The 18,671-nt window shown below is 44.6% G+C and overlaps 1 protein-coding gene across 1 annotated transcript in view; it reads right to left on the bottom strand.

The window, feature by feature from the left end:
* Nucleotides 1-18,671, bottom strand: part of LOC120843500 (cytochrome P450 2J2) — an 86,602-nt gene that overhangs the window by 23,356 nt on the left and 44,575 nt on the right. The window contains exons 3-6 of the mRNA XM_042290385.1: nt 17,702-17,820; nt 13,302-13,408; nt 4,448-4,755; nt 3,367-3,482 (exon numbers count right to left, since the gene is read on the bottom strand). Of these exons, the coding sequence (XP_042146319.1) occupies nt 3,367-3,482; nt 4,448-4,755; nt 13,302-13,408; nt 17,702-17,820 (650 nt within the window). The remainder of the gene's footprint in view (nt 1-3,366; nt 3,483-4,447; nt 4,756-13,301; nt 13,409-17,701; nt 17,821-18,671) is intronic.

The following is an 18,671-nucleotide window of genomic DNA, read 5'->3' as shown; positions in this document are numbered from 1 at the left end:
AGAACTATACGAGATATATGAGAACATTCAAGCGCCATATAAGAGACTTGCGAGAAGTTTCTTATATGGTTCTTATATATCTTATATAATTCTTATATAGTTCTTTCATGGTTCTTATATGCTCTTGTATATATTGTACGATTCATATGTGTTTATTGGGGACAAGAAATTTATCATACAAATGGCTTTTTTCACTAGGGCAGTTCATATAATTCAATGGCCGATTTTTATACGATGTTAATAAAGTCGACGAGATAAAATCGCTTTAACTGGTTCGAGGAATTCCGTGAGCTTGTTGCACGCGGGCGATACTGGCACCCATTTCAGCAAAGATCATTAAACATGTTATTTTTTATGACACATCTGTTACATCAACCTACAGAGCTGACCGAGCAACGAATCAATATTGCACTATGAGAGTCTCTGTTTCCGCCGCTATCTCGGCACTACGCTTCAGCAGATTTTGATGTTCCGGTCGATGGTCGCCATTCCAGTGCAAAGTTGAACGTGACTGCTGGTACACTATACTTCGTTTCAGTTTCGGTCCGAGCGCGGCCGATGTTATGAGCCGAAGGGCCAATCCCACATCCCAAAAAGCGCAGCGTCATGGCGTGCTTTCTGCGCTTGATAGGACTAGCCGGCGGATGAGCAAGCACATGCAGATAGACGGCGAATACCGGCTGGTCCTATCAACTGCAGAGAGCACGCCATGACGTTGTGCCACTTTCGCTGTTTGATTGGCCCTGCGGCTCCTAACATCGGCCGCGCTCGGACCGGAGCTGAAACGAAGTATAGTTGCTTGCTTACTGCGGTGCTCGGCGAGGCCAAATTCGTCCAGATGTTTTATGTCGGCTTGTTTCCTATGGACCGATGACGTATGTGGAATTATTATATCGTGTGCTGATTCATGGTCGTCAGATATGGCATCATTGATTCTCTGGGTCATTTTTCAACCATGCAAACTGGTGCTCTTGCTTGGCTTCCTTGGAAGTCATTATCATAGTTAAAGGCCTAATCTTGGAGACGTGCTTGTTATGTTACATAGGTTTCAAAATTAAACTCAGGTTTTTATAATCCAAATCCAGCTACTCTTTTAGTAGATCCTATTGTATTGTTTAGTCGTATGAGCACAATGAGTTTTAAGTATGCCGCAGAAATCGTTACTAAAAACACCCTGAGTGCCGCCAAAAATTAATTATTTTTCTTGAGTTCCCATTTCTTTCTTAATGTCAGCAGAACAACGGTAGGTAAAGGCGAATGCAAAAATGTAATCATGGTTCCATTAAAAGTTACACCGCTAACAGTAGTTGATTTCCTTTGCTCATATTAAAAAGTTTTTTTTCTGTTTTTTTTTTTGGTAAGCAATCTCCTTCTCCCCTGAGTTACGAGGCACATCAGTTTTCTCGGAAGTGAATATACGTGCATTACTTTTTCGCTCGCCCAAGTCTGACGTCAACACTAGTCATCAGATGGGGAGAAGGCACCAACACGCTTCCGTTCCACAACTGGCTCGGTCGGCAGATGATAACTCAACTTTCTAGCGCTCAGGTGACTATGGTCAGTGGTCGAGCATGAGTGGCCACAGTGGTATTTTTATCTTTATCGCCGCGGCTGCCTAATATACACTTTTCACACGTTCGCGCTATCGCCTGTGCGCCATTGCTTGATCATGTAATCTGAGCATGAATTGTAAACGGGGATTGCGTCAGCGTTCAACGAGGACTTGAATCCAATTACACGTTATGCGTCCAAGCACAGCCGACTGCCAATGTTGCTTGGTGGTCTTTTGAAAAGGATATATCGTTTTGCGCGCGGAAGCAAACGACAGTGCTCGAGCACATTCAAGAAGCGGGTGGCAGCGTCGGCTTAAATGCTGTGGAAAATCGCAAGAAAAAAATGTCTGCACAGAAATAGCGAAAAATTAACCAGTATTGCTTGAGAATAGCCTGACCTTCGGCTACCCGCTAAACCGCTTAGGTGATTGTGAGGGAAGTTTCAAAACGGCGACAGTAGGCCTCCCAGGCTTAACTTTAATTCGGAGAAGCCAACCGGCGGCACGCCACCTTTGTTAACCTGTTTGTTTTTTCTCTTCCTGCTCTCATCTTAGCAATTCACATAGTCTATTTCCCCTAAGCAATATCATCGTGCATTTACACTTCAGCTTCCAGTACAACTGCATCTTTAGAGCAGTCGCGTGTTTCACGACTTGTCTTGTGTATCTCGTGTTTTGTTGAAGCTAGTTTACCGCTGATTTTTCTTCCCGGTCATGTCACAATACATGCCTAGCGCGATGCATGTTATTGGTATGCTTAGCATTCTAGAGGTAGTATTTCTAAATAATTACAATATAGAAGAGAATATCAGTCAGTCCAAAACTCTGTCGCAGGTTTTTGTTATGTTATGTTACATAATATTTCAGCACTATGTAGCTCACTACTGCTGTATTAGAACAGGTATCAGATATCTATCGGAATAGGGCCTAGACACAGACAGAATTGCACTTTGTACAGCTTAGACAAAAGACTTAGCATTGTGATAGACTAATTTATCCCCTCTTCAGCATCGATTCATATATAAAGAAGCTTTTCTTTGTGTGCAATAAAAAATTTTGCGTTCCTGGATATAAATATATATATACACTCTAAAAAAATCCCATGTGTCGGCTTTCCCGCACAACACTCGGAAAGCCAATCACCGCAACTTGCGGAGGCAACTCAGCGAATGACGATGCCGAAACATATGTTCAGACCAAAAAACGCAGCCTGAGTTGTGACATTACGCAATGCAAGCGTGACGTTTTGCATTGCTGAATGTCAGAACTCAGACTGCGTTTTTTGGTCTAAACATATGTTTCGGCATCGTCATTCGCTGAGCTGCCTTTGTAAGTTGCGGTGATTGGCTCTTCGAGTGTTGTGCGGGAAAGCAGACGCATTGGCTTTTTTTAGAGTGTATATATATATATATATATATATATATATATATATATATATATATATATATATATATATATATATATTTTTTTTTATACGTGTCAGCCATTTTTGTGGTTAGGTTCAGTGCCCGGGAAGTCGTGCATTCAATAATTGCATCTTATTTCGTTTCTTCTCCTATTAGAATAAATCTAACATTTGCAATAACCACATTATTAATGCTATTTCGACGTGAACACCGTGTAAGGCGTATATACCGTAAAAGCATGCTCGTAGTTTAATTTCATACATGTAACACTTTGATTTCGTTTCTAGGGTGAAATAAGCATCGCTATATGGGTTGAGGTTGATAACAAGTCTGAATTATTACTCTCGGTTTATCGCTTCCTCGAACTCCGTACTCTTTCAAATGTGGTATAACAGTAAAGAAACTTACTGCTGAATTTAAGATCGGGCGTCGTAGCATGCTTCTTTATCATAGCAAGGTAACCATCAATGAAGTGTCTTTTTACATTCGCCTCTGTCGTCTCCAAACGGCGGTCGACTTCATGGCTGAGAAAAAACAAGACACCTTGCTACAGTCACCTGAGACACGGACGTACGAAACTTACGACCATCTTTGACCTACAGGGAGAGTCAAAGGGGTCGACGGCTTTTCGAAGGGACGGCGTCAATCGGTTTCTACACGTACCGAGCTAAGCTTTTGCACAAACCTAAGAACGCGAATTAGGGCTATAAAAATTTCACTGAACAAACCTACCCCAGTGAAAAGTTAGAAATGAAAAACTCTCTGCCTACGGCGTTTCATTTTTTAGTTTTAACTAGGTCGTTGTGAGTCGACAGTTCGTTTCACTATAGGTCCTACGGCAGGCGACGCTGAGATCCGAAGTGGCCAATCAAGCAGCAGCAGCCGTGCATCCTCATGGCGGTTATCTTGTTTGAGCGGTTGATATCATCGACAAAACCAATCATAGACAAAGGATGCGCCGGCTCCTGCGTTTTCTTCGTGTGCGCGATTGGTCTAGCCGGTAGAACCAAACGCCTCCCCCTCCCCCCCCCTCAAAAAAAAAAAAAAGGACGAGCATCGTGACGATGCAATTTGAGTGCCGCTTTAATGTATCCATTGGTTCGTTGGCTGCGTTTGGACTTGGAGTGAAGCGGAGTATAGGTGAGGCAACAGATGACAACTCATTTAAAGATCATCATAAAAAAGTTTGGTTCACACCAATGAACGCGGGCTGATAGTCTCACAGACAGCGTCCAAGAAGGCAGCTGGCATGCAATTCCATAATTGAACGGTAATAATTTGAGATATCTTGCTAAAAAAAAAAAAGTACAATAACAATGCTGAATTCTTTTTTTTATAATTGAATCATAAAGAGTAAGAAGTTTATGTAGACTATTCTCGTGCCATTGCCGCTACTCTCAACTTTATCAAAGCTTTATTTGAAAGGGTCCTAAGAGCGGGTTTAGCAAGCTGCTTTGGTATAACGAAATGCAGAGTAGACCAAACTCACCCAAAGAACTCGAAGAGCTGCTTCACAAATTGACCTCCACAAATTCCGCCCGCAAGGTCGAAGGCAAATCGTGATATAAAACCGAGAAACTTGGGTAGTGGCTCCACTTGGGGTACTTTAGTGAATAAAATTTCAAACGTCATGAGAAGTTTTTCCAATTGTTTTTGCTTTGGGTCGTTAAGCTGGTAACGGCTACCAAGTAGGAGCGTTGCAATGTTGTTGGACACGCTGTGAAGGAGAGTGCGCCGTAGTACAATGGGTTGTCCTCTTGCTTCTGCAACTTTGTCTCGAAGGTATTGAAATTCTTCCTGTGGGACAAACACACAGCCCTTGAATCAACAACCAAACGTCTGTCACAAATTAGATACGAAACTGTCGACTAGAGTGTTACATGGGCAATCATGATTTGGCAGTGTTTGATTTATTAGAAATGCACGGGAAGTATTCCTCTTATCTCATCACCACAAGGTAATAAATCTTGCGTAGACAGCTCAACAGTTTGTTTGTTAGTGAAGCTGTGTGCCAAACAGCCGTACATAATCATTTAAATCTTGCTGTTGAAATAAACTGGATGACGAAGTCAATGCATGGGGAGAAAAAAAATTGTATAAAACATATCAGAAATAGAGGGTTAGTTCTTAGAGGACTCCTCATTTTTTGAAGTATTTTTGAAATGTACATGCATTACCGCCATTATAATGGCTAGTGTTAATTTGCACCAGACAACACAACGGTGCTCTGGCAGGGCACCGCCAACCGGGTTTGGGGGGTAGCATCCGCTGTAAATTCTAATATATTTCGGCACGGGGCGAGTTAAATTGTTAATTACTAATAATTATGGTAGCCATGAGTAATGGTGGTTTGAATTCTACCGTACCCCACACCCTACATGGGCCTGTGAAAAGGCCTGCAGTATGTAATAAATAAATAAATTATCTCGGCTGGGAAATTATTTAGTATGTGTCTAACTTTATAGTGGAATATATATATGCAACCTTTAGCGATGGTGGTATCGCGGTTTCACAACAGTGCTTTCTGGTTCATGGATGATATTGATGCGCGCAGGGCCGAGCAAATAACGCTCGGTCACAGACTTCTAGAAGATTCGCGTTCACTCTTACTCGGGAGGTAACTTTTATTATTTCGTCCTACTTTCTTGTTTTCTAAAGTTCCTGTTCACTCTCACCCCTAACGCGCAACGATCAAACACTCTGGGCACAATTTTCGAGAAGCTGACGCACACAAGATAAAGAGCTGCGAGGGACCTTGTCGAGCCAGTCTCGCTCTTCTTCCTGTTGCGCCGCCAAATCCCCGCCCGCTTTTCTGCTGACTTGACTATTGTTATTGATATTGTTTTGCACAAGTTCGCTGATTAAACATTTATTTTCAGTTAATCATTTATCGTCTCTTCCCCTTACTCCGTGATAATATACACCACAATAACAATGCTTGCTTACACCTTACTGAAAACGAGCATGAAGGTTCGTCTGGAAATACCTTTTCTGCATTGTTGAACATAAGTAATTCAAGCGAACGGATCTATGCCGCGTTTTGTGCAGTGTACAGCGCTAGCATGGCTATAGTGTGTTGCAAGTTAAGAAGGTAGAGCGAGGGAAAGCAACGTGAGAGAGGAGGAAGCGGACGCAACTCTGGAGAGGGGAGAGGTTTTCCTAGTCCCCTCGCCAGCGTTGCGTCCATTTCCTCCTCTCGCACCTTTCTTCACCTCGCCCTACCTTCTTGAGTTGTCACCCGCGAATGCCCACTGCGAGAAAAAGAACATAATTAAGATGCTAAACGAAATCATGCGCTCAAAGCTTCGGAACTTCGGGGCTTCGGGGCTTGTTAATAACAAAATATTTCGCCAATAGCAACAACCATGCTGTTGCTAGACTGTAATTAGATATGTGCTAAATAGTTGCATAACTCATTGGTCAGCCATCTGCATTTTTGTGCATGTTACTGAACAAGTAACCAATTACAATTACAACTTTTTAATTGAAAATGTACTGATCACAATAACCAATTACTGCATCACAAAATTAATGAAAAATGACCAGAAAGTAATTAATTACTTTTCGCGTTACTTTTTTTTTAATTTTTTATAAATAAATGGTAAACGCTCACATTTGTTCAAAGTGCTTACATTTTGTTTGTTTTTGTCATTTATACCAATTGATAATAGAATTCGCCGATTCCTTCACTGATAAAGGTAGAAATATAAATAAAGAGAGAGAGAGAGAAGAATAAAGAACCAGCCACATGTTGGACCAGTAGAAACCGCAATCTGGTAACATAAAAAATCGTAGACAAGATAACCTGTTTTTAGTCTGTTCTATGCAACGACGCGCTGGTGAACACTTTTGAGATGGAATAGGGGGGGGGGGGGGGGTTCCTTGTCGTGGCTAGATGAGGTCAGTGCAATATAGTCGTCTATGTCGCATCAACCCGAGATCGTAACAACACGGACACAGAAAGTGGGGCACCCTAGACAGCTCGGTAGTCGTCAAAACGTCCCTGTGCGCGTTGCCTTTTTAATCCTTCTGGTATGTTCGTACCTTTGTTTAGTTGTTTAGGGGTCAAAAAACTACCCAATGTTGGTGCAGCATAGACGAGTGACGCACGGGTAGACAGAGCGATTTTTTTACGTAGAAAAAACTTATGTCAATATTTCGAACTCTTTCGGAAGCATAATATTACTTGTAATTGATTACACAGTATTAGTAATTGAATTACACGAACGTTACTGCAGAAACCATGCAAGTGAAGCGTTAAAATGTTACAATAAAATGTAATTGATTACTAGTAATCAATTACATGTAACTTGTTACGTACAGGGCTGGCCATCTGGTTCAAAAGGTTCCCGTCTCTGGAACTATACGCAAATTTTTCAAACTTCCAGACGTTCCAGCAATACTGAAACGGCATCTGACGGGATCGGAAATGGAGCTTGCCACTCGACTGTCGGCTACAGATAGCTTCCAAAATGTATCCGATATTTGTTTAACATTATGACTGCTACATCTAATTTGTTTATCATTTGTCCTTTATAACATGTACTTAAAGGTTTACAGGCGAATCGGTGGCCAACGATTAGCGTGCTTTAAATCAACCAGAACGATCGTGCAAAGCTTTGCTCCTAGCATGATGCGGCGGGCGTTATCGGCCGTGGTAAAACAAAGGTTTCTTTTTTGCCCAAAGCGTATACCGTTTGCAGCTGCTCGCTCTGCACACCAGAGAAGCTGTCAAGCTCAGCGGGATACTTTACACTGACCTCCTGCGAAGACCGCCCAGGATAGAGAGTTTTCGTGAGCCACAAATCTTGGTGGGCGTTCTGGCGGGCATGGCTGGTCCGGGAGGCATTCAAAACGCCAAAAATCAAAATGCCGAATCATCAGAATGCCGAAATTTGAAACACCGAAAATTCAAAGCCCCGAAAATTCAGAAAGCCGAAAATTAAAAACGCCGAAAAGTCAAAACAGCAGAACATCAAATGCCGAAACATGGACATGATGGGATTACACTTGTATCACCTAGCTATACAAGGAGAAAAAGATTCTTGGCAATGTAATCAGCGTTAAGTAAGAGGTTGCGGTCGCCGATGAGCACGCGCTTTTGTTCTGTTTTCTAATAGTCATGAAATTTTATCCCGGAATATAGCTTTCCTTCGAATATTTGATGTTTAAAAAGAGGGAAAATATATTTCTTTATATCTGCTCGCATACCAGACCAATGTCTTCTTTCCATTTCAGACGGATAAATTTTGTGCAATTCTTCGAAAATAGCTTAGGACGTCGACATTGTCTCGGTTGCCCATAGCAGCTGCCAAACGATTTTCGCGCACCTTTTGTTTCTCGCTTCGTGGGCGGCGGGAAAGTCTGTCTTCTGATTACTCCCTCGATGCCGTCTTCCACTGTAGCTTGCTCCCTTTTCATGGTGGTGATGAGCCAAGAGACGCCTACGTGGTGCCCGCCAACCAATATCTTCTATCGTCAATGCCATGCCTCAGCGGAGCTATTGCTCCTTGGAAACCCGTTCTCAGCGAGGGCAAGCGCACTCCTGAGGGATGGCGGGAATACCAATGGACCTCGTATGATAACGCTGGAGTTACCTCTGGCGACACGACCAACACGGCGGCGTGATTACCCAAGCGGGTAGCTGTCCTCCCACCACCGCAGCAGAACAGACGCTTGTTGCGGGAAGAGTGGTTTCAAGGACGCATAGGCACCTTGCACTTTTTCGGTGGGCAAGAACGAAAGGGCTGCAAGCTGCCTCACCTTGATGGCGAAGCAATCTACATAATTTCTGTAGAGAACTACCAGTCCTAGGTGCTGCACTCTCCTCCATACTGATGGGCACAAGTGGCAAGGACAATATGCACATCCGATGACACAGGAGCAACGACCGAATAGCGTTGATACGTGCCAATTCAAAGTCTGTACTCACGGATTTCGGATTTTGTGCACGTTCAAGATCTGCGGCGAAGTTCAACACTTCTTAGAAGTGCCTCGTATGCCATCTGGGTTCGTCCAGTCATGAGGCAGTAAACTAAAGGGAACACATGGCCATGAAGATAACTGTGAATTGTGTATAGCTGGTCGAAGAGCGGCGAATTAATGTTCCCTCCATGAGCCACATCGGAGTGTCGTTCAGTTTCTTCAAGTTTCCGTTCGTGAAAAAAAAAAGAAAAGAATTAAGAGTCGAGCTCTATCAGCGCAGGTGCAGTCGCACAACAGAAACTCCCGGCCATCTAAAGTTATTCTCAACTCGTCCTCGATGATGAGCGCCTGCACACTAGACGTCTCGCGTGGGCAGTCCGTTTTCCTCTTTGTTCTCACAATGTGGCGCAAGGCTTCATTCCTTTGAAGCTGTTGCATTGAACACGCTGCTGCATCTGCCGTGACTTGCTGCACAATCATCATGGGTGCCTCATGTGAGATTGCTACCAGAGCTTTGACCCGTTCTTGAGTACAAAGAACTGTAACCCTGCAGATATCCGGAGCATGACTTGCGTGGGTCACTGTCTTCGAGATGATATTGTGAATACCTTCTACAGGAAGGTCGGTAATCAGCCTAGCGTCGCATTCGCCTTGGTTTTCGCACCTCCAATAGTGTCTAGAACTCACTTTCTTGTCAAGCACGTAAGCATAAATGACTTTCCAAATAAGTTTCGCTTTCTCTTCTGGAAACACATAATTCCGTCTTCGTCCATGTCGCTCCGAATCAGTGAAATGATTACTGCCACACATTGCTGATTCTCTTGTGCCATTAACACTGGACAGTGCTGTGTTTTTCTGCTGACCAATAAGGTTTTTTTTCATCCGACTGATATGCATAGCTTTACAAACGATAGCAAAACACAACATTTTACATCAGTTTAGTCTACATTGATACTGGTGTCTTCGTAGAACTAGCTAAAAGGGCTCGTATCAATGGAAAGTGCTTTGTTGAAAACCGAACAAAGTGGAAGTGGCAAAACGATTTATTTGTTTTTCGCCTTTTGTAGTTTTCGGCGTTCTGACTTTTTGGTATTTCAATATTTGGGCATCTCAGTTTTTTGGTATTTCAATTTTTCGACATTCTGGCGTTTGGCATTATTATTATTCGGCCTCTTGCTTTTCGGTGTTTTGATAGGGACTTGGCTGGTCCGGTGGCCTTCCTGATGAGCCAGGACTGGCTTCCCAAGCTTCAAACGCCGGTAGCCAAGGCCAAGCTTTTGGGAGTTGGAAGCTTGAAGGTCAAGAGTCACTACTGCCACCTGGTCGGCCCAAGCCGCAGGGAGTTGCGCATCAAGCTCCACTGGGTCGCTTTCGACGCCCCTGTTGACAGGGTGCGCCGTGCCTTCGAGGCCTTCGGCTCAGTCAAGGAGATCGTGCGCGAAAAGTGGAAGTTCCTTGGCTTTGTCCACGTACAGTCCACCACGCTTGTCGTGCACATGACGCTGAACGAGGGCGTCACCCTTGGGAGTCTTCTTCATCAGCTCCGGATCAGCGGAGGCAACGTCCTGGTCGCCATCCCCGGTCGAGCGCCGGTCTGCCTCCGGTGCCACGGAACGGGACACGTCCGTCAAGACTGTAAGGTGTCCCGGTGCACCGATATTTTGGGCACAAGACCTTAGTGTGCGTCAAGACGAACGCACGTGTCACCGGCAACAACACCGCCGTGGCGCAGGCCGAGAGGGCTGCGGCGGCGACGACCTCGGCGGTCCAGCAAGTCCAAAGCGAGTTCGCGGACGCAGTCACAGTGTCCGGCGAGGCGACACCGGGCCCCTCGTCCACAGTACCGTCGACCAAGCGGTCCCCGATGTCGTCAAAGACGTTGTGCCCGAAAGAGGGACGGAGACGCCACGCGCCCCTGCGGCAGCTGCCGGGTCAGAGGACGACCACGGCAAGACCTGGGGCGACGACGACGCTAGCGAGACCGAGGGCGTTGACGGCGGCAAGGGCAAAGGCGGCGACGACGTCGATGACGGCGATCTTATGAACGCCGTGTCCGGATCTGCGAAGCGACGGCTTGTCGTCGTAGCCCCCGACACCGGCGATAAGCAGCTGCGACGCCTCGGGAACGAATGGGTTGGCAAGGTGGGACGTTACCGTGACCTGTCGGCGTCGCGCACGAGTTCGGAAGAGCAACCAAACTGAGGCGTCGCTTTCTGTCGGCTTTCTGGACTTTTCGGGTTTGTTTTTAATTATTTATGCCTTCTAACCACCATGCTCCCCGTGTGACCCTCTTTTAAAATGTTGCATGCTTGAAAAGTCACTGCGAGTACGCTCTCTTATCGTGCGCCGTTAGTGTTCACGACGCTGGCAGTGCGAACTGAGCCGCCTCTTTATAGATCGTGACCTCGGTATTGTGGTGGTTCAGGAATGAAGGATGAAGGGCGAGTGCCTGACGGAGAGTGGTGCGGTTATTCTAGTCGCTTTACGACGTTTTTGTCAGCAGCGCTGTCGGAACCCCTGGCGGGTGTCTTTTGTTTTTGCCCAAGTCTTTGTTTACTGTGGTAGAAGTCGTTAGCGAAGAGTTAGTACGTTTCGTCATATGTGATTTTTTTTCTTCTTCTAACCAGCTTTTCCGCGTTTTGTGCGTTTACGCACGGAGAAGTATAAATTAGAGTTAATTCTATGTCAAGTTTTGAGATGTATCCTTAACCGATCGCCGCGTCACATTGTAGTGCGACTTTAATGTGCGTGCGCGCTCCACGACTGATCGAACAATAAAAGTTTTAAAATTACATTTTTTTGGGGGGAGGGGGGGGGGGGAGGGGGGAATTTTGCGTCACGTTCTAGAAGATGTTGCTGACTGCGCGACAAGCGGGGAGATTTTGCGTTTTACGCACTTTCAGGGCGCAAGTCACGCACGCTTTTACAAAGCGCACGTGTCCGTCGAACTTTTTGGGACCTGTAAACTATATACTGTAGACCACGTGTTTTTTAGAGACTTGCCTCGTATCGTTTTCACTCTGTTCGTCCAAAGAAACACCTAAAAAGTTCGTGTGGAACATTCGGAAATGCAACAGGAAGCTGCTTGGGGACGATACCATTGTTAAGTCGGTACGCCAAACTCTAGACGAGTTAGCAAGGGCCGAGGGAAACTATTTTGGGGGTTTCTTAAACATGATGTTAACATTACAGCTATTGAGCGCTTAAGTGTTTTGAAACACGAGCAAGGTACGGTAAAGGGGAATTAAATGAACTGCTGAAAGAGCTGTTGTGCGAAAAATGCTTATCGCCTGGGCATTTCACTGACGACATTGTCAGTTTTCAAGAGCGCCTGCAAGCACTCGATACCGATTAGTATCAGGGGGTTGTTTTACGTGCGCGTTTAAAGCGCTTACTGGAGCGGGAGATCCCTACCGAAAGAGCCGTTGGCATGGAGCGACGATATGTAGTTGAAAACGATATAAGTGACATTGTTTATGAAGGGACGTTTTCAACGGACAAGGAGAGCATTGAACATGCCTTTGTGGAACACTACACAATCTCTTTAGTTATCGAACACCCAAGAGAGATGATGTCATCGGTCTTTGTAACAAAAATGGTATCATTTACATAACCCAACTGTTTTGTGGCGCATTTTAAACCTCAAGAGCTCCAGGGTCATTTTAGATTATGTTGAAGGCGTTGCTTAGGAGGTGGTTGTTGGTGAGCATTACCATAATTTCCAATGCTGCCCTGAGTGGGCGTGCATGTTTTATGTTCTCTACAAGGCGGACAAAAAAAGCTAAATATGAAGGAACTGCAAACAAATCTATGACAAACCAAAGATAGAACTCAAAGAGAGAAATGTACTGAGAATGTGAGGTGTACTATCAGTGCTTTCCCGCTATAAGTATTTCTTCATTGAAAAGCGCACATATGTTATGGAGGTTAACTCTCTGACGAACAGAAGATAAACAACGTCAATTAAGGTAAACTAACTTTCAAAAGTAATAGCCGTGGGTGTCACGTACATTTTGCATATTCTGAATTTTCTTTTTATTTGCCGTTTCATTTGCAGAGCTGCAGAAGTGTCGGACTTTATACGCCATCCGTACGGACATTGTATATTTCAACAAAAAAAAAATTAAATATTTTTCCCGAATTATACTAACCTCAGTTTCTTTTGAAAGAACAACTAATTGGACACATTTTGATGTGTCACATTGCTCCATACGCAAATTTGTTAGGAAAAGAAAAGCTTTTGCATAGATCATTTAATAATTTTCTACGTTTCCCGTGGTCAGGAAAGAGTTAAAGTATAATAATAACACCGCTCTTGCTAGCAGCATTCCTAGCGTTTTGCTTAATCAGCTTCGCGTGGTATAACTAGTAATAGAAGCTATTCATCTTGGAGTGCGCTAATTTTGAAGCATACTGACCTCAATATGTCCCAACATAGATTTCTTTCCATGAGTAAGTTCACGCAGCATCTTGTTGCAGAACCGGCGGTTTTCCTGCCAAGGTTTACTGTTCAGGGAGGCGATTCCTGCAAATAAAGATGTTAATATCGAATCAATTCCATCTCCGAGTAGACACCATGCCTAGCTTAATGGCAGAACATGTGCCTTTCGTGGGCTCTCTGTAAAATCATGGAAAATGATCACAGTATTGGGCGGCTTCAGTTCAGTATACGTTAATGTTTTGTTTTGTAGTCAAGCACTGGTTTTAAGAGGGTGACTATTTTTCGAAGGCCACTGTTTTTCTCCTCTGCAGGTGAGTTTATAGATTGATAGATTTGGCGGCGTCATTAGTAGCATTTCCTATAATACCGGTGTTTTATACAGATATTCCGTTAGCAATAACTTTAGTAACTACTAAACAGATGCTGAGCGATGTGTTAATAGTTAATTAATTATTTATGTTCTTTGTGGCCCAGAACAACCTTGAGGTTTTGAAGTGGTAGCACAAGATAAAAATTTAAGCGATACAATTCAGATCGATCCACAGACATATAAAATATAAACGTTAGAACTCATCATGTGAGAGTCACAGATAAATTGCTCACTGGCAGTTCACACAAAAAATATTCACGCTTCTTAGAAAATTAAAGAGAAAAAAACAGTCATAAAGTTATTTTTCTTAAACTTTAATCTCACAAAAACTAAAACAGATTTTTATATCATACAAAAGTCGAAAAACATAGAGTTCGCAAGTATAGTTTGCGCTGGAAAAAGTTCATTTCATCAAAAACGTTCAAAGATGGAGACTTTAAATTGTTAGATGTGAGTTGCGTGGGAATTAATGGTCATATTTTTCTTGAATTGAAGGATAAAATGAAGAGCGGTGGGTCTGCAAAAGCCAGCAGGTGCATAAAAATGTACTGAGCTTAGCAGGTCAACATCGAAGTGACCATTAATTACCTTGTGCAGAAAGAAAATATCACGGGTGAGTCGGCGAGTAGATAGATTTTGCAAATGTAGACGCTTGAATTGGTAGTCGTAGTCATAACAATGGGTTTATATAGCTTTCATATATAATACGAGGAAAACGTTTCTGTATAGTTTCATAGTTGAACGTGAGCGCGTTGGTTCTGATGACATGTTCCTTTCTTCCTTTCTGTTTATTATTTCTGTAACAAGGTATAGTTTCACTTCGCCATACATCAAAAGCCGTCAAGGAGCTCCATGCTACACTACCGAACTCAAGTTTTGTTCGTATGAGGCAGGCAAATAGACGTACAATGCAAAACTAATTCCTAAAGTAATACCACCGCCTCGAAAGTAAACCAATCATTCGTACTGATGAGGCACCAATCGAAGTAGCATGTCACGAAAAAAAAAAAATCCTGGTGTCAATATAGATCGCCAGGTAACACAACGTGGTGACATGTGCGCAGGTAGCGGATTAAAGAACATAAGGGAAAAATAAAATCTCGTATTTGCGTGACATTGCCAGTTGTTTTGTTTTGTCTGCATTAGTCATCAAGCATTAGGGACTGCATCGATAGTTAACGTGTTATGTGTGCTTGCTGGCCATCTAATCATATGCGCCCAAGTGGCCCCAGGCCCCTTGTTATCGCTTATCGGCCAATGACAGGCCTATAAGAATGACAAGGAACAATTGCTACCAAAATTGGGATTATAATATGCCACGCGCCTGGCTTTTCAAGCTGCCAGTGTCTGTAACAAAGGTAGCAGAGACACACAGATCTGATGTTTCGAAGGAAAGGCGCTAAAGACTCTCTTATGGCGCATTCACACTCTGAGTGGATCCGCGTTCGCGACGCGGTTGCGGATGCGGTTCCCGAGCGATCCCGTCAGACACACTCAAGAGCCGGTCGGCCGTTGGCAAGAGGCGGTTGGTGGTTTCTCGGCGATCACGCGTGATCTTGGATACTTAAGTTAGACAACCCTGTCTTACAATCCAAAATCCACTTTAACTTGCGATCCAAAGCCACACTTTTTGCTATTTTGGCACTCTGGAGATTTGTTTTCGCGATATTTGCACGCATCACTAGTTCAGGCAGCGAAAAAGTAGATATTGACCGGTAAAACCTTGCCTGCGACTCCCTCGACTTCACCCACAAGCAAAGCCCAGCTAGGCGTGACGTTCTGACTCAGAAAGAGATGCCCCCACCTCTTCTTTGAAGAGGACCTTCCCGCATGAATAGCTGACCTTGTTTTCGGGATGAAGGGCTATACTTTGTCTCATCCTACGATGGACTAAAGGCCAAAGCCACGGGCCTCCAGGTCCAATCATGTTCCACGCTATACTATGACACGCTTTACATTGATTAGGGGTGGACGAATAATGCTCCAATCCAAAAGCGCCGCATCATTTCTATAGCTTTGACGCTGCAAAGAGCCTAAATCTCGTGACTTTCTTTGCGATGTAAAACTGTTGAGTCACTCAGTGTTCTTTGATTCGAACCACTGTCCACCCGTCCCCTCATCAGTGATCCGAGACGCGGGCACCGATACGTGCATCGAGGCGAAATACCGCACAATTTTTAAGTGGCTTGTGATTGGACCTGGCGGTCCGTAGCTTTTTCCTTTAGTCCATCGTAGAGTGAGACGAAGTATAGTATTTCCTAATCGTCGTTCGCTCTTATTATTTTGAAAGTTGGGAGTGGTGGGGTGCACCGTGGTGCGGGGGAATCTGTTCGGTGCTAGCCGGTCGTGGCTTCGTCGGTGGCGGACTCTCCTCACGTCACTCGCACGTCGATCGAGTCTACTCTTCGTTTGACATTAAGCTCAAATAAATGCCTTATGGATTAACTCTGCATCGTCTGATACTTACACTTTATTTCTTGAGTAGGTTCCCTTTATTTCTTTTTTTAGTAGTAAACGTTACAGGTCGAGCTAGCGCAGGTACCCTGCCCGCTCCGCGGTAGTGCGTTGGCTACGCAATCAGGCTCACGAAGTCTCTCGGCCTTTATGGTGGTCATGCACGGGGTCCAAAGCTTTCAATAGGGAGTTTTAGAATAGCGCACGCTAAAGCTTTGCGTACGCAAAGAATAGCGTCGTCGCCACTGCGCATGCTCCGAACGCAAACCAGGTTTTGCGCTTTGCGTGCGCAATTTTAGCGTGCGCTATTTCTCGGAAATAGCGTGCATACGCAAAGGGCTTTGCGCTCCTAAGGAGGATTCGGGGTGAGAAGTCGGCTAAAGCCAAAACGAGCTCAGTTGAAAAAAAAAAAAAAAAAATGGCGGCCCCCAGGACCATGACTGCGGTCGCTTTGGCGGCGTCGTGAGCGCGACGTCGGCGGCATCCTCGCGACTGCGATTTCCAATACAGGACCACGGGACGACATTGCACTCCGTTTCGAAAACCCAGGTGGGCAACGATCACCGGCAACTTGATGCTTGCGACGAGCGAACATTTATCGGCGAAGGTCAGTACACTCTTGCCGAGGCGACGCATGCGGCGGACGCGACCGGTCGACCACTCGCGTCGCACTCTCACGTTTGAACAAATGTAAAATTGTTACTCCGGACCAAAAATCTTGTTTCTTCTCAAGTTGCAGCATTTCGTATGTGAAATAAAAATCGTGAACTTTATCTTGGTGGCGTTGCGAGCGCGAGATGCTTGGGCTTTGGCGTCGCGGCGGAGAAACGCTATTCCAAAACTCTCTTGCGTCGCGTGCGCTAAAGCAAGCGCTAAATTTAGCGCTAGCGTGCGCTAAAATTGCGTACGTTATTCTAAAACTCCCTAATAGCTGACGCGCCTGTCTTAGTGGGTACAAAAGCTGACATTTAGATCGATAAGGGGCGGGTTTCCACGTTCTACAGAGAGAGAGACTAACAAGGCAGCGAGCTTCGGGCTGCAGCGCCCGGAATAATAAACAGACTCTTAACCGAACCAAATCACCGGTACGAAGCCCATTAAGATTACGAGTCGGTTCTTTGCGCGGCGGATTGAAGTGACGCACGTGAAAATCACGTTTCTCCGACGATTTGTCAGTTGTAACGCTAGGACTACAGCGCCTTGGACGCCTTACCAGCGACATGCGCCATCTTGTTTCGAGAGTCACCGACGTCACGTCAGCGTCGCGTTGCGATTGGTTGCCGTTTCGCGGTTCGGGAAAGTGGTTGGCGCAAATGGTCCCGAAGCGATTGGCAAAAACGCGCTCCAACCGCTCGATTCCAGCCGCTTTGCGGTTGAGAACGCGCGGATCCGCTTCTGATTTGCGGATCCGCTTCCAGTGTGAACGCGCCATTATTATACAGTTATGCTATCGTCTCGGCGACACTAAGTTGCAGCGAGCTATGTTTAGACGTACTAAAAACCACGTGGATAAGGCGAGCTTTCATAAGAAGGAAAAGAAATAGATTACGCACCACCGACGTTCTTGAATATCCAGCTCCGCGGACGGGAAAGACACTCCGTCCTGCAGAGCGCTTCTTTTATTAATTCAAAGTCGTTGACCAAGACGATGCTTTTCACACCTAGTTTGATTCTGAAATTATGGGGTGCAGAGTTTATTTGGAGCGACAAGAAATGCATCATCAAGCCTAGATTTCCAACCAGCTAAGATAGAGGGCAAACAACGAAACCTCAACCTATCATAAAAAAAATCGGCCAGAACACAAAAGAAGCGGTAATGGTATATTTATTTAAGTGCGCATTAAAACATCTTTTGCATTTTTTAAATAAATTTGTTTGTTATTTAGCGACAAAGTCAATTAATTAAAACGGGAGGCAGAAGCATTGATAGCTCTATTTGATTTAACAATGAATCCGTGAAGCCTATTTCTAATGTATAATAAAATACGCGTTTTGATGATGTTCGTGATTGACAAGCTGATTAATCCCGTGACGTCCCGTGACTCACGCCGCCAAATCACGTGGTGACGTGACGTCTCGTCGCCTGCACGATTCACATCAAGTGGTGGCGTAAAGGGACGTAATGTTATCCGATGCTACATGACGTCACTCACGTCACACCATGATTTGACACCCAACACGTTACTCGACACAATAGTGTTGATTGAGGTCGTGACGTCACCTGAGACCGGGACATGCCTTGACCTGATATTACCTGGCATCAGGAAAGTGTCTGGCCCGCCATGGACGATCATTCAATCTGAATTCGCTACCCTTAGAACGGAATTCCGCAGTAAAAACAAGCTTATAAGAAGGGTCCCATATTCCGGCATAATAACAAAATGGTAGCATAAACGATGTTGTGTGGAGGAAATAGTGTTTAAAATCAGTATTTCACCACCTCAAATATACTCATCACTAAACATTGGCAATGACAGCCAACATTAAAAAAAAAAATACTGCAATGCCCTCCGTAATTACCTT

The sequence above is a fragment of the Ixodes scapularis genome, unplaced genomic scaffold (genome assembly GCF_016920785.2).
Source record: "Ixodes scapularis isolate PalLabHiFi unplaced genomic scaffold, ASM1692078v2 PGA_scaffold1__304_contigs__length_218370807, whole genome shotgun sequence".
In the NCBI taxonomy this organism is placed as follows: domain Eukaryota; kingdom Metazoa; phylum Arthropoda; class Arachnida; order Ixodida; family Ixodidae; genus Ixodes; species Ixodes scapularis.
This window is presented reverse-complemented; position numbering and strand designations above follow the sequence as displayed.